Raw genomic sequence first — 16,444 nt, 5'->3', positions numbered from 1 at the left:
AGACAGGTGAGGATGAGAGGACAGATCAGAGAGTGGGTGAGGAAGGAGACTTTACTGGTTATGGTGACCAACAGGATGTGGGTGAGGGGCAGGAAGGCTAGGGATGACCCCCGGGTTTCTGGCTTGGAGACTGTGGTGGCATCACTGAGGCGGTTTGGGGAAGACCCTATGTATTGGGGCCCTCTGAGTGTGAGGCCAAGAAGGGGGGAGGTGGGTGTCAGGTGTGGGGAAGGGGATGGGCCACCTCCTCCTCCAAGCCCCCACAATCTCCCAGGCTTTAGTTTCCCACTGTTTTATGTTTGTTGTTCAGTTGCTAAGTCGTGCCCAACTCTTTGCAACCCCATGGACTATAGTCCGCCAGGCTCAGCTGTCCATGGGATTTCCCAGGCCAGGAGGGGGATGCTCTCAGGGGCCCAGTCACATGGGAGACTTGCGGGGAGATGGCTGCGCACAGCTGCTCTCAGCCTTTTCCTGCAAGATCAAAGATGGGGAGATCACATTTAGGTGAGCAGGTTAAGCATGGTGCATTTTGTAAGCCTGTAAGGCCTGTGCTTGCCCAGCTTCAAGACGAAAGAAAGAGCCCATAGTCAACAATAGAGATACAAACATGAGTAGTTTAATGGAGTAGCTTACATGTCTGAAGCAAGGTCCTGGAGCGACACCCTACCCTGGACAGCAGACAGCAGACAGGACATGGTGGCAGTCTTTGCTCCCTGGAGAAAGAGATTACTAATTATAGGGGGAATTGATGTCAGGTGGGCTCATTAGTTACCGGGAAACCACTAGAGGGACACGCCCCTCACCATCCCTTTGCTAAGCTGTCATTACCTGGGGCCTGGGGCAAGTACATAGGAAGGTCAGTCCTGTACTTAAGATAAGGGTGAAGCAGGCACTGGTTGGGCAGAGATGTACAGAGAGCAAAAGAAGAGCCGTCTCAAGTGACCTGACTGTACACAGGGTTTTCTGGAAGAGTTGGCTCAAAGAGAAGATGAAAAGTTAGCTGGCATGGGCATAAAAGCTGGAAAGCTGCTGGATTCAGACAGTTAGTGCTTAGAATCTGCCTGCTGATGGTAAGACATTGGTTGGGATGGGGCTGAGGTTTGCCATGGTGTATGATGGACACGTAGAGTTGCAGCTGAGTAGGTTGAATCAACTTGGTAAGAAGCATAATTCTACCCTGGCTGGTGGTGGGCCCCTCAAACTCTCCACAAGCTGTCAAGTGCCCGGTTGGGAGCTGTGTTTGCAGCCCATCAACTTTGGTCAGTCTCAGGATCACCTGGCCCCCTTCTCCTTACCGGAGCCTGGGCCTCTTGCGCCATTGATTCTCCAGGTGCTTCTAACAAACACCAAGGTTTGAGGAGCGTTGAGTCAGTGAGCCTTCAGCGCAGAGCGAGTGGAGAGGCTGTCTGGAGGCAGGGCAGTCAGTCAGGCTCTTGCCATCCAGGGTGAGGTAATGCCAGGGCAGGTGAGGTTGTGGAGCAGGTGAGATCACCCCCAGCGAGTCTCTGGAGAGAAGATGGCCTCTGGGCTGACTCAGCAGCACTTGGCACCCCTGGTTTTGTCTCCACCGCGAACTTTTCACATGGTTTATAGTGCACCCCGTCTCAGTTCTCCTGGCTGCTCCTCCTCCATCCCTTTCATTGGTTCTCCTCCTTGACGGCACATTTATTTGGAGTGTTTCAGAGTCCTGGAGACTCTTTTTTTTTTTTTTTTTTGGTCTTACACTACTTTTTAAGTTACTTCCTGTGGTTGTTTAAATACTGCCTTTATGCAGACAGTTCCCAGAATATCTCCAGTCCAGATTTCTCCAAATACCTTGAATTTCCAAATGGCTACTGTACTCAGCATCTCTGTCTAGGTGTCCCTGGGCATCTTAAACTGAATATTTCCAAAACTAACCTCCTAATTTCACACCCTTCCCACCCCACCCCCTCCAGCATTGTTGCTCCTGCAGTTCTCCCCACTCTCCCAGAAGCTCAGGGCAAAAGCCTGGGGTTTTACTTTCTCCTGCCCATGCCTAGCCTATCAGTAGAGTTTACAAGCTTCGCCCTCAACATATTTTAAGGATCAGAACATTTACCACAAGCATTACGGTCCAAGCTACCTTTATCTCTTGCCTGGTTTTCTTGTGTTCACCGCTGCACCCCTCCCCACCCCTTCAGCTCCCCCGCCCCGTTCAAGCAGCAGCCAAACTAATCCTTTTAAAAGGTAAATTAGACCCTCCTGTGCTCAAAGCCCTCTACTAGGTGGGTTCTCGCCTCAAAGGAAAAGTGGAAGGAAGGGAGGAAGAACAGGGCGAATCCTCACGCACTTTGCTTTGTCTGTCTGTAAAGGGGGAGAATAATTCCTAAGTGGCACATGGGGATTAAGTGAGAGAATGTTGGATAAACTCTTAGCAGGCAGCTACAGACACTTGCCTGATATATAGTAGCTACAAGGAGAAATGAGCACCCAGTAATCAAATCTCGACTCTGTGCCAGGCACACCACGCACATTATCTCTCTTAATCCTTCTGATTTTTTTTTAATCACTACTATATATAAGCACAATATGAAGGCTCAAATAATCGTATACGATTTGTTAAAGTGGCCATCTCCCCATCTACTCACCCCTATTGCTCTTCCTCAGATGGAGCCACTTCAAACTCCTAGTATTTTTATCCATGTTACTAGAAAAAATGCTTGTTCTGCTACTTTATTCTTTTTTCAGTTGTCATTATCTAGGTGACTTCTGAATTCCCACCCTGGAAGATGAATCAGCTGTCTCTCCAATCTTGTTTCCATCACTCAACAAGCACTTTTTTATCCCCACATCCTGTCAGTGCCATTTCTGTTAAATTCGCATGTATGCGGTGTTTTGTTGCAAGGACTAAGATTATTTTTACTTTTTGGTTTTCTCAGAGTTCTTTTGTCATTGCTTGGTTCACATTTTCTTATCATGGAATTAAATTCTTCAACTTAATAAATTTCTTAAGCTGTTTAGATGCATTAGATATTCCATTAATTTCATATTACTGAAGAAATCTCAGAGCTTTTGGAAGCCCTCCCACATGGACCAACTGCCCTTTCCTGCTTCTGCATAGCTGTTGCCCTGGCATCTCCCTTGTGTCTCTTATCACATTCTCCATGTCCTTGTGGGTTTATGTCTTTCAAAATAAATTCCTCTGCTATTGTTTCAGTGGGTAGCTAAATTAGATGTTTGACTTCAATCTCCTGTATTTTTCTGAGCTCTGTCTCTTGTTTACTTTCGCTCATAACAATGGTGTCTGTTTTATACTGATTTTATGGAAGAGACAGTTGAGGCTCAGAGAGGTTAAGTAATCTGTCTAAAGGCCCATGGTCATCATGCAGCAGAGCCCAGGTTTTAACTTAAGACTGTTAGGCTATAAACCCTATGTTCTTTCTTGTTTGTCCTTTAAAAAGAACGTTAATCTTGGTTGATATGGGATGTTAGAGAATGTAGGCACTGCCATCAACTGTCTTTGTATATCATCCTTCATCTTTATTGTTATTGTTATTTTTTAATGCTAAAAATGGCTTCTTGCTCTATTATCCCAAAGATAGAAGTTTCCCATATACTTTTAAGAAGCTGTCTCTTCAGCTGAGGACTAAAAACAGGTATTCCTTTAAATGACCATTTGAAGAACCAGTCAGTGTGGTTTATGGATGACCAGTAAATTGTGGGGAAATTCTCCGGTTTGTGGCAATAAACCACAAAGTATGTGGTGATACTTCTTTACCACCTGTTGGCCACTGAGGGCCAGAGAGGTCTGAGATGAATCTGAGTTCAGTAGTGGTGGATTCTTGGCTGAGGGTTCCCCCCCCGGGTCTTGCTTTGTACAGGGATGCTGGAGCCTGTCTGGCTGCCGCTGTGAGGAGTCAGCAGACCCTGGAGGGACCAGGCCTCTAGACCTATTCCTGATTCCTCCATGCGGGACACTCTGAGCCTGCCCAAAACACTTGGCATCTCTAACCACCTTTACTGAGAGAAAAGTGGTTTACTACATGGACGTGCAGCTTGTATTTCAGTCTGGATGGAGATAAGTTAAGATTTACTTGCTCAAGCCTTACCTTAGTCAGCTGTTCCTGCCTACTTCTGATCTTCCTTTGCTGAACACAAAGGTATTTACTACCGTATCTAAGTAACTGCCTTAGAGGCCACCAGGTGTTGGGTGGCTAATTGTGGCTCACTTTCTAAACGTCACCTAACCCTGCCCCTTATTCAAGTTCAAAGTGCCAAACAGGCCTTTGTGTGGCGCAGATCACTTGACTCTGACATATGTCACAGCTGGACTCGCAGCTGCAGGGTTGGTTTCTCCCTGGCTAGTAGCTGACAGGAGGGTCTGTTGAGGGGAGCCCAACATCGGGCACCATGACAGGTAGGAGGATGACAGCATCTGGAGAGGCCTGTGGGGGAAGAGAAGGATGCATGAGCAATGGACCACACCTTTTATTAAACAACATTCCTTACCTTATCTCTGTAGCTCGGTGTGAGCCAATTTCTTGGTGTGAGAAGACTGCCTGCTCATCAGGGTCAAATGCAGGGCTCTGTTAATAGTCCAAGTGTCCAGAGAGAAAACGGCTTTTGACTGATTTAACTACCATCACTAGACAGTAGATGGTGTTAAGAGCACTGTGTCCCCCTCTGCCTGCACCTCTCTTTCTTGGGCGTGTGGGGGTGCCTTCGAGTCCTCAGGGCATACCATCAGTGCCTCTGCCATCCAGCCTGAGTGGCTGTCGCAGCCCGTTCTCACGGGTGGAGAACACGATTTCACTTCCCCTCCCCACCACCTGCTTGGGGGCTGTCCTGCGTTACACGCCCCATTGTTGTAGGATCCCCCTGGATCCTGCTCTCTTTCTCAGCCCTGGGGTTTCTGCCTCTTCCCTGTGCACCCTCTTCACCTTGCTTCTCCATGGGGTCCTCCTCGCAGGCAGCTGCTGGTCTCTGTGCACATAACCCCCACATCCCCGACGAACCCAGGTTGAACCCCAATGAACCCTGGGGAGATGCTGTGTCACTGTGGGGATGAACAGACACACCGAATTCAGCTGGATGACACATTTGCTTCTGAGACCCCCAATTCCGTGAGAGCAGGTACTGTCCCAGGGTGCGTTACTGATGGGGAGCTCCAAACTGGTGAGAGGAGAAAATGGCTGAGGCTGCCAGAATGGGAATGGTTGGCAAACAGAATCATGGCTTCCCTGTTCAGTCAGTGTCCGTGTTCACAGATGGGCCTGGAGGCATCACTCCTGTGGTGTGTTTGGCCCTTCAGCGGGTCCCCCGGTATCCCACACCACTGACTCCTCACAGGGGCTGGCAGAGCCTGTTCTCCCTGCATCCTGCCGTCACCTCAGACCCAGGACTGAGCTCATCAGTCGCCCAAAGCAGGTTCCGGCTCCTGAGCACTCCCAGTCTTACTGGCCCAGGTTCTGGACCGTAAAGATGATACACCTTTGACTCATGTTTCACTTATTGCCAGCTCCCACGGGTCCACCCAACTTGCCACCTGCCAAGTACAAACTCATCCTTGGGCAGAGGGCCCGTGGGTCGTTTTTATGGCCCTTCTGTTGCAGGTGTCCTAACTGGGCCCTCTGCGCTTGGCACTTTCTAACTGACCTCTCACCTTGCACCCCAGGACTGAGACCCCCAACGGAGCCAGTCTGCTGAAATACAAGGTCCTCTTAAAAATGTCACTCAAGTTTACATCTGAGGCCACTTGAGCTGCCGAGTGCGCATCCAGATCCCTGATGCTGTGGGTGTGATTCCCAAGTTCCTCTTGTTGAATTGCCCTAGTCACGCTTACGTAGATCCCATGGAGGGCTTTGACTCATAGCGAGCAGCTGGGTGCTCCTATATAATCTTGCCAACTGTTTTGACGTTTGCCACCTACATCTTGTCTTTACACGCTTCCTTGCCTTTCACACACTGCCCCCCTCTGCCTGGACTCACCCTTACCTGCTGAGAAAGTTCCTTCTCAGCCCTTACAGCCCAGGGAAACTGCATACCAGCCTCAATCAGCATACCCCACATTGCATCCTAATTATTCCCAATTCTGTCTTCTCTACTACACTGCATGGTCTGAGGGAATAGGGTTGAGGTCCGATTCATCAATGTCCCCTCCGCCCCCAGTGCCCAGCACAGTAGGGTTTAGGCAGTGTTGGCCATACAGATCCATCATTTATTCACAACTATTTACCCTTAAGTTTCCTTGGGCTAGTCACTCTGCTGGGCACACAGGGGTGAGCAAGGCAGACAGGATCACCAGCTTCCAGGCAGAGGGTTTGCAAGGCCAATCAAAGAGGAAACAGATGGACGAGATACTTTGGAACCGCTGTGCTGCCAAGGGGCTGCTTTAGATGCAGGTGTGCAAGGAAGGCGTCTCTGAGAAGAGACTTCAGAGCTGAGGCCTGAAGGATGAGGATGGATCTGCCGTGCAGAGACCCGGGAAGGTGATCTCAGGGCAGAGCAATGGTAGGTGCACAGTTTCAGCAGAGGCAGAGGGGCTCGGAGTGCTGGGGGAGTGGACAGGGCCTGAGGCTGCCAAAGCAGGACGGTCAAGGGGGTGGACCTTGTGGGGTTGTCCCGGCCAGATCCTGCCGAGCTGCTTCTGCAGGTCATGGTATGGACTTTGGCTTTCTTCCTGGGAGCGGTTGGGGAGGCCTTGGAGGGTAGGATGGATTTCACACTTGTACTGTCTGTGTGGCTAAGCAGGTGAAGGTGCTGAGACCGGCCCTCTTCTCTCCTCCCCTTTTCCTGCTGCCTCTTCTCCAACCCCCAGCCTCGCTTCCACTCAGACCCTGAGACCTACACCCACGTGTGCTCTGAGCCACCTGGCTGCTCCTTGCTGCGGCCTGCCTGGCTCCTGCCACGCCCCGAGGTGCCAGGGGGGCTCCCACTCCCTCCACTAGCCCCCATTCTCACTCCCCTGAGCTGACTGCACCCTGGTTCTTGCATTTCTGACCCTTTCGTGGCCTTTGCCCCTGTGACTCTGAGCCCTCCCCCTCCCCCCTCCAACAGGTTTGCCTTGATTTGCTGTGCCTACCGCCCCCACAGGGCCAGCCGCTTGGACTTACCTAGGTTTCCCCTCCCTCCCTAAAGCTGACCCACTTTAAAGCCCCTCATCCTGTGAGCTGTCCTGGCAAAAATACGTCATTTAAAAATGACTAAGGTTTATTGAGCCCTTACTGCATGCAAGACCTGCATTGTTAATGAAATGTTAATTACTCGTTTAACTATGACATCAACCCTATGAGTCTGGTACTGTCATCCTCCCCACGTTGCAGAAGAGGATCCTGAGGTTCAGAGATCACACAGGAAATGGCAGAGCCAGCTTTGAACCCAGGGTATTTAACTGTTCCTGCCTGGTGCCGTCCAGCGTGGTTCTTTGTGGTCTTGACATCCTTATCCACACCCTCTCCAAACCACTTTCCTGTGGTTGCTCATGTTCCTCTCTTCACTCTGAAGATGTAACTCTGTGGGGGAAAGGAGCAACAGATATGTTGCCTGACCTGCGCTATCCACCCTTGGATCTAGGAACCCTGCCTCTCTTCTCCGCAGCACTTAGGCCCATTCATTGGGCACACTTGTGGGCTCTGCTGAATGAGCAGACAAACAATAGCACCTGCCTCCAGTTTACAGATGCGAGTTAAGTCTCAGGATTACAACTGCTCTTGTAAGTCTCTGCCTGACACCCAGAGAGAGGGTGGGAAGCGAGAAAAATGAGGCAAGGCTGCAGGAAGACAGTTTTGCTTAAAGACCTTGATGAGAGGCAGAGTTGTCTGGAGATGGAACCAATTGCCACCTCTCTTATTAGAAGGGAGACTCAGCATCAGAGGAGTGGCTAGACAGTGTATTTTTGGAGAAATTCTTCTGCGCTGAGAAGATGGGATTCTGCGCCTTGAGTGGTCCTGGGTGGAGTAGGAAAGACTAAAATAGTAAGAGACCGTGCTCTCCCCACAACAATGTGCCTGAAACCTTCCTAGACGGGGCCCACAGGCCCACATGAGAAGTGAAAGTGGCAGCTGAGGCCTCTCAGCCTGGATCACACCTGCTGTAGGGGAGCACCCCAGGAGTGGGACAGATGCGGGTACAAGACCGCAAATGCCTGCTGTGACCCAGGGCTGCAGGGCATGTCCCGATGGAGTTCTCGCTAGCTGTGTGCCTTCTGCAGCCCTAGGGGAGCCTCGAGCCTTCCCCAGGGTGGCTGCAGCTTCTGGAGCGGGGACTGTGATGATGGTGGCAGTGGCAATTGCCGCCTCGCTGCCGCAGGTGACCCTGGAGAGCCCCAGTGGCTTTTCATGACAGAAGCAAGTGGGATCACCTGCTAAAGATTCATGGAGTACCCGTGCCGGGAGGTGGCAGAAACCCACTGTGGGCTACTCAGGTTCCTATGAGAGTGCGGTTTCCATGGTGGAATGAGAGGGCTCAGTGGTCTTGGGTATGTAACATGAAATACATGTGCTGTGTTTGAATTTTCAGTAGGAGGAGACAAAGGACAGAAAAGGACTCATGGCTTCTGACGCCAGTCACGTGCTAGAAGCTGCCCTGGAGCAAATGGACGGAATCATCGCAGGTATGCTCAGGGGTCCTGGAGACCTCCACACTGAGAAACATTTTCCTCTCATTGGACTTCTCTTTTGGGTGCAGAGACAAGGCCGCTGTTGGATTTCTTTTATGTTACTGTGTGTGCGCTCTTTTTTAACAGGGCAAACTCAGACTCTCTGATAGCTGGTAAGGGTCTAGGTCTCTGCTGAGATTGCAGCTGCGCCATATATTAGCACATGAATAACTGTCCCACTTTGGATCCTGGCTGCAACAGGTGCAGTGGCTGGCACTGATTTTATCGTGAAGTTTTCAGAGTACAGCATGGTTTCAGTCAAGCTGAAACTTGCAGTCTTGTAGACTTTGCCCTCTGACACCGGTGTCATTTCCCTTCCTTGGCTGGTCTCCAGTATGTCTGTCAGGAACTGGTTTGGTATTGATTCACTTAATCACCTGAAGAATGTTCTTTATGCCATATTATTGCAACTGTTTGGCTTCATGTTTGTACGAAGCAGTTAGGAACATTCTCTTGAAAAGATCCAGCAAAGCTGTTTAATTGGAAAGGACTGCAGTGGGCTGTTTGGGCTGATTAACTCCTTGATGGGGGACAACTGAAGCCCATACTGATTGGAACAAGCCTGTCATTGGAAATTTTTCTCTGCAGGCCGCAGGCCTTCTTTCTGTCCTTACCTGATACAAGTCAGTGACCTTATTTGCTGACTGGGCATTTCTTTGGGACTTTGCTCCTCATTGTGTGGAGTTATGGCTGCAGGAGGCATGTTTGGGCTGAGTGTGACTAGAACCCAGGGCGTGCACAGGGCACCTGACATTGCCTGCTGTCTGTCCTTCCATCCTGCAGAGAGACACCCAAGGCACTGAGGGTTCTGGGTGTTTGCGCCTGGGGCCGAGGAGGTAGGTGTTCTGTGTCTTGAAACTTCTGCGTGTTGTGGTGCACCGTTACATGTTCCAGCTGTCATCTGTCAGGCTCTTAATTTCTCAGTGAACAGAAAGGGTCCTCAGGAGGCCAAGCAACATCCGGGTTTTCAGAGACTCCGGAGATTGGGATGTCCTGCTCCAGGTTAGGGTCCCGGAAGCCCTATTGAGAGGAGATGATCAACAGTGTGGGTTTCCTGGCAGTCTTTTCAGAGAGTCTCCCCCGGAAGTTTCCTGTGCATCGTGATCGGAGTCACAGAGTCAGGCTCTCAGACTAACTCAGGTGGTCAGCACTGCCGAGCCCCTAGCCCAGGGGCAAGAAGGAGACTGTAAGAGCCCCTGGAGCAGGCAGAGCTCTTAGACAGCCGGGACAGGTGAGTGGGACACCTCCTAAAGAAGGCAGCCTGTGTGGGGTCACTTCCTCCTCCTGCCTCTGAAGTTCCCCGTGAAGACACCCCTGAAATGACAAAGCGTCTGGCACAGTCCCCTCTGTCTGTGACTGAGGACTATGGGTCTGAATACTTGGGGCCTTGGCTTGGTTGGGGACCTGCAGTGGGTGTGGTTCCTGGAGCAGAACCAAGGACTCCTATCCTTGTTCCTTTCTGGCATTGCGTGCTCCCCCCTTCTCCTGTTTCCTTAGGCCTCCACCTTGGCAAACTCCTTCTGGAAGGGCTCCCTGGGCGTCTCTGGAACAGATCCAAGAGTTTTGCTGAGAGGTGGTCTAGAACATTCCAAGGAGTTCTTTGGTTGGAGGAACACCTGTAGCCAGACTGCTTGTTTCAAATCCTAGCTCTGAATCAGGTTACTTGCATGATATGTGCTTCAGCTTCCTCATATTTAAAACGGGTATAATAATAGAATCCGCCTAAGAAGGTTGCTGCGCTTATACATGTAAGGGCTTAACACGGAGCCTGCCATATAGTAAGCACCATAAAATGTCAGCTCTTGATAAATTGAGTTCTCATTTATTCAGGTCCTTATTTCACCCATTTGTGTGCTATGGTTTTCATTGTCTAGCTAAGGCTTGGGCATGCCTCTTAGGCTCGCCTGGGGTCTACAAGATTAATGCAGAGTCTCTGAGGGGGCTCTGCTCTGCTCTTGCCCCCTTGTAGACTGTCTTCCACAGAGCAGCAGAGGAATCAGATCACACCCCTCTCCCCACAACTCTTCAATGGCTTCGCACTTCAGGATAAACATCTAAAGTCCCCATTATAAGCAGCAGTGCTGTATGCGATTTGGCCTTTGGCTGCCTGTGTGGCTGCACCTCCTACACCTTCCATCTGGCTTGTCTCGCTTTAGCATAGGCTGTTTCAGGGCCTGTGTGCTTGCTGTCCCTCTGCTGTAATTTTCTCCAAGTACACTGAGATCAGATCTCTGCTGAAATGTCACCATGCAGAGGCCTTCCCTGACACTCTCTCAGGTGGCATCCCTACATCCCCTCCCCCCATCCTCCCATCCTGTTTTTATTTCTTTATAGCACTTACTACCATCTGACCCATTAGGTTCATATTCGTCTGTTTATTATCTACCTCCTGCCCCAGAATGTAAGCTCTGTGACAGCAGAGGCTTTGCTGCTGCATCTCCAGTGCAACACAGAATACGTGTTTAATAGATGTTTGGGTCCCATGTGTATTTGATTTACTTTTGTGAATAAGCTCCCCTTTGCATTTATTAGGCGGCAGTTACTGGTTTCTGTACCTATCCCCTGTCTGTCTGCATGCTGAACTTCATTGATTATTTTCTCTCTTGTGTCTTTGGCTCATTCTTGTGGAATAATAAATCACTAATTTTTTTTTTTTTTTTTGAAGACTCTGTGGTTAGCATGTCCTGTGAGCCATCTCTTAAGCAGTAATTGGCTCACCCAGACATTTGACAGGAGCTATTTGGCAGATAATTCAACACTGAGGTTATTAGCGAGTGTCTGGAGGGCATATGTTCTATGCCATTTGCGATGAAAAGAGTAATAATTATTGAATACTTTTGTGTGGGATACTTTTCCTCAAGATTATTAAAGCCACCCTCATTTTCAAGTTGACTGGGCCAAAGAGCTTAGGGATTTTTGTGGTTATTAATGTAAACTGCAGTTAGACTGTTGGAGTTCAAATCCCAGCTCAGCCACTTATTACTGGCTGTGGAGTCTTTGGGCAAATTGCTTGATCCCCTTGAGCCTCAGTTTCCTCATAGTGTATAGACAGTGGTAATAACAGCGCCATCTCATGTTATTGGGAGGATTAAATTAAGGTAAAGAAGGCAGTTAGAATAGTGCCTGTTACCTAGTAAGTGCTCACCGGGTCTAAATTACCTTGGTTTTGTTGATATTACTATTGACATTATTTTTGCCACCTGAGCTATAGTGCTGGTAAATGACAGAACTAAGATTTGAGTCCAGGCTATCTGAGATCCAAATGTCTTCCTGGCTCATTTCACTCCTGGGTTGATCTCATGGTGATGTGCAGCAGAACCCCTGGGGTTCTGCAGGACCATCTAGGGAGTTCACTGGGAGGAGGGTCAAAGCCTGTCCTTGGACCCAGTCTGTTGGTCACAGTGGCTTTGCTCTCTTCCCTTCTACTTTCAACTTCCAAGTAAGAGCTCGTTTGCTTGAGCATAGAGCAGCTAGAAGGAAGCTGAAGACTGTGGCACCAGCATCATGAATCACAGATTCTGTAGAGGTTATGTCTTTGTGTGAACATTTATATGTTCCTTTCTTTATTTCTATTCTCACACTAATTTGAAGTCGAAGGGTTGTCAAGTACTACTTCCAGCTGGTAAAGGACTCAAACCACTGCATCCTCCCACTTTATGAAAACACAGTTATGCTTATCTTAGTGAAGAAGTTTTTATGGGCTTCCTGCGTGCCCTAAATAGCAAGCATTTATGTAGAAACAAATGGATTCTTACCCAAATGGACACAATTTCCTTCAGTAATGATTATTAATGATTATAACACTGTATAACCAGAACTTTCCCTTATTAATTACTCTACAGTATGACAGGCTACTCTTCACTTTCCAAAACTCTTTCCAAAAGAGTTTCCAGAAGAGTATACTTTAGGGCATGTGATATCAATGTGTATATAATTAAGCCTTTAAAGCAAAAAAAAAAAAAAAGTGCCCCCTTCTTCTGATCAATGTAAATAGTACAGATGGTGCAAGAGATGATCACTTACAGAAGCAACCAAGTCAGGAAAACTCAGAGGACATCCTGATACACAGGTGCCAAATACGCCCCTGCAGAGGCAAGCATGGTAACCCTCATCATCGGCAGGCATTCGTCTGCTCTGGAGACATGAGACAAAGAAATGCCTTCTAAGCAGAAGTAGGAAATGAAGCAGAAACATGAAGTGAAACTCCTTGTAAAGCTGAATTCTTGAAATCTGAATGGGTGTATCCTGAGTGTGATTGTATTTAATTAGGACCCGAGAATTTTATACCAGAAAGTTAGGACAAGGTGACTTAGAAAACCCAGAACCTTTGTCCACATGAGTTGTTTCTAATACAAAAGACCAGTATTATAAGTTCCAGTAAGATGTTAACCTTTGATCTGGCCTTCCTGTTGATTAGTCCCTGTGATTCAGCCTACAAATAACACCATAATTGAATCACACTGTTGATGACTGAAATTGAACACTATGCTGCTTAATTGCATCCCTGTGGATGACTCTGAGCAACGACCACATACGCTAATTTTATGTAGGGCTTCATCTTTGGGCTAATGGGGTCAGCGGCTGCTCCAGGAGGCTGTGTGTGTATATGACCAGAGAACCTCTGGTCAGGACACAGAGGACCACTTATTTTTCTTCACTGTGCGGGAGGTTACTCATGGGGTTATCTGCAAGCTCTACCCATCAATGGAGAACAGTTAAAAGGAATCTGTTTAATGACAGTTGAACAAAGAGGTTGCTCTGTCTGGGCCTTTCTTCCAACTCTTCTTTTCTTTTTTAAAGTTTTTTTTTTTTTTATGTGGACCTTTTTCTTTTTTTAAAGTGTTACTGAATTTGTTACACTATTGCTTCTGTTTTAAGTTTTGGATTTTTGGCCTCAAGGCATGTGAGGTCTCAGCTCCCCAGGCTGGACTTGAAATTGTACCCCTTGCACTAGAAGAAAACTTAACCACTGGACCAGCAAAATCCCTCTGCCAACTCTGATTAGTGTCCATTTTTTGGTTTTTGTTTGTTTGTTTTCAAGATTGTGTGAGGGCAGAGAAAGTTCTGGTCAAGCCTGGAATTATTCATGTTGGCCCATGAATGATTTTAGCTGTGGCGTTCAAGGCTGATGATGCATCCACAGTCTGAACAGTTAGTTGGCCTTTTCTCCAGCCTCTCCAAGGCCAATCAATGTGGAGTGGTCATCAGTAACAAAGCCACCTGTTTCCCAGTCAGGACTCAGGTTGAGAGTCCTCTGCTTTGACACTGACCCAGGGAGAGTCGGCAGAATTTTGGAGGTGTCTAGTGGGCTGAGATGTTAAAGGCTGCCCTTGGTGTAAACAGGTTGAGCTGGCCCACAGTGGGGCTGGGAGCCCTGTTGAACAGCTACATTCTGTTTTTAACCCTTGCTGGCAGAGCCTACATCTCCAGCCTCATTTTCTATTCTCTGAAAGTGTGTCAGTAAATTTGGAATTATCATTTGTTCATTAAATATTTGCTTAAGTTTATATTATAGGAACTGACCTGCAAAACTATCTGGACCTTGTATTTCCTCATGTCTTTTCTTAATGGTTAGGGATAGTCAGGTTTTAATTTTTTTTCTATTGAGTTCTTGCATGCTGTATTTTTCTAGATATTTGTGTATTTTACCAGTATTTTCTATTTTGTTAGCATATGGTTGCTTATTGTATTTTATCTTTTTAAGGTCTGCTACACTTGTTATATCTGTTTTTATTCCTAGTATTGCTTATTTGTTTGCCTTCTCTTTATTTTTGGATCAGTCTTGCCAGAGACTATTTTTTAATGACTATTTTCAAAGAATTATTTTTGCTGATCAGTCCCCATAGTAGCTGTATATTATTTATTCTATAAATAGATAAATGTGTGTATGTATTAGCTCAGGTTCTTCAGAGAAACAACCAATAGGGTGTGTGTGTGTATGTATGTATGTATGTGGAGAGAGAGCAAGAGACAGAGAGAGACATTTATTTTAAGGAATTGGCTCACATGAATGTGGAAGTTGGCAAGTTCAAAATCTGCAGGGTAAGCCAGCAGCCTGGAGGGCCAGGGAAGAGCCAGTTTTGCAGTTCAAATCCAAAGACCATCTGCTGGCAAATCTCCACTTCTTCCAGAGAAGTCAGGTTTTTTTTTTTTTTTTTTTTCTATTAAGATCTTCCACTGATTGGGTGAGGCCCACCCATGTCATGGAGAAGGCAATGGCACCCCACTCCAGTACTCTCGCCTGAAAAACCCCATGGACAGAGGAACCTGGTGGGCTGCAGTCCATGGGGTCGCGAAGAGTTGGACACTACTGAGCGACTTCACTTTCACTTTTCACTTTCATGCACTGGAGAAGGAAATGGCAACCCACTCCACTGTTCTTGCCTGGAGAATCCCAGGGACGGGGGAGCCTGGTGGGCTGCCGTCTGTGGGGTCGCACAGAGTCGGACACGACTGAAGTGACTTAGCAGCAGCAGCACCCATGTTATGGAGGACAGTCTGCTTTGTCAAAGTCTACTGATTTAAATGTTAATCTTGTTGAAAAATATATCTTCACAGAAACATCTAGAATAATATTTGACTAAATATCTGAGTATTGTGATCTAGCCAAATTGACACATACAACTATCCTTATATATATGTATATGTATATATAGACATTATGTATTTATGCTTTATATATGTACATATTTAACATCCTTGAATATATATTCATTATCATTTTCTGTTCTACTTACTTGAATCTATCTGTTCAACTTAACAAATCAATAATATATAATATTATGTATTTAAAATGGACTGCTAACTTAATTGTAGTGGTAAAAGTAGTTTCTGACCCTTTTTGGAATTTATTGATTCTTGCTTTGTCAACATTGTCTGTTTCTGTTTTGTAAGTAAGTTTATTTGTATCATTATTTTAGATTCCACATTTAAGTGGTATCATATGGTTTTTGTTTTTTTCCTTCTGACTTACTTCACTTGGTATGATAATCTCTAAGTCCATCCATGTTGCTGTAAATGGATTTTATTTCTTTCTTTTCTTTGGCTGAGGGATATTACATTCTGTGTTTGTGTGTAGAACATCTTCTTTATTCTTTCATCTGTTGATGGACACTTAGGTTGCTTCCCTGTCTTAGCTATTGCAGATAGTGCTGCTGTGAACATTGGGGTGCCTGTATCTTTTCAAGTTGCAGTTTTCATCCTTTCCAGATATATGCCCACTAGTGGGATTGCTGGGTCATGTGGTAACTCTATTTTTAGTTTCTCCATTCTGTTCTCCATAAGGCCCCCACCAACTTACATTCCTACCTATAGCATAGCAGAATTCTTTTTTCTTCACACCCTCTCCAGAATTTTTATTTGTTGACTTTTGGATGATGGCCATTCTGACAGCTGTGAGATGATATGTCAAGTAGTTTTGATTTGCATTTCTCTAAAAATTAGTGGTGACATTGAGCATCTTTTCATGTGCCTGTTGGCCATCTGTATGTCTTATGGATAAAAGGCTAGGTGTTTTGCCCTGTTTGGAATGGGTTGTTGCTTTTTTGTTGTTGAGTTGTATAAACTGTTTATATATTTTGGAAATTAATCTGTTGTCAGCAGTGTCATTTGCAAATATATTCTCCTGTTCCTTAGGTTGTCTTTTTGTTGATGGTTTCCTCTGCTGTGTAAAAGCTTATGTTGACTAGGTCTCATTTGTTTATCAACTATTTTATTTTTTGATTTCTGCACTTCTCTTTCTGCACCCCTTCTTTCTTCACTTCTCTTACCCTCTTTTAATGTTTGAAAACACAGAATTGTTTCAGTTGCTCAGTTCAGTTGCTCAGT

General features: G+C 46.8%; 1 protein-coding gene across 7 annotated transcripts in view; it reads left to right on the top strand.

Moving 5' to 3' along the window:
- PPFIBP2 (PPFIA binding protein 2) overlaps window positions 1-16,444 on the top strand; it is a 159,789-nt gene that overhangs the window by 24,542 nt on the left and 118,803 nt on the right. For 4 of the 7 annotated variants that reach the window (XM_061148147.1, XR_009693783.1, XM_061148174.1 and 1 more), the window contains one exon: window positions 8,482-8,572. In XM_061148147.1, the coding sequence (XP_061004130.1) occupies window positions 8,509-8,572 (64 nt within the window). In that variant the 5' untranslated portion in view covers window positions 8,482-8,508. Of the gene's footprint in view, window positions 1-7,429; window positions 7,673-8,478; window positions 8,573-16,444 lie in introns of those variants that run through there. The other 3 variants (XM_061148121.1, XM_061148139.1, XM_061148130.1) reach the window with 2 other exon arrangements.

The sequence above is a fragment of the Dama dama genome, chromosome 1, assembly GCF_033118175.1.
Source record: "Dama dama isolate Ldn47 chromosome 1, ASM3311817v1, whole genome shotgun sequence".
In the NCBI taxonomy this organism is placed as follows: Eukaryota; Metazoa; Chordata; class Mammalia; order Artiodactyla; family Cervidae; genus Dama; species Dama dama.
Note: the sequence above shows the minus strand (reverse complement) of the source record. Positions and strands in the feature narration are given on the sequence as shown.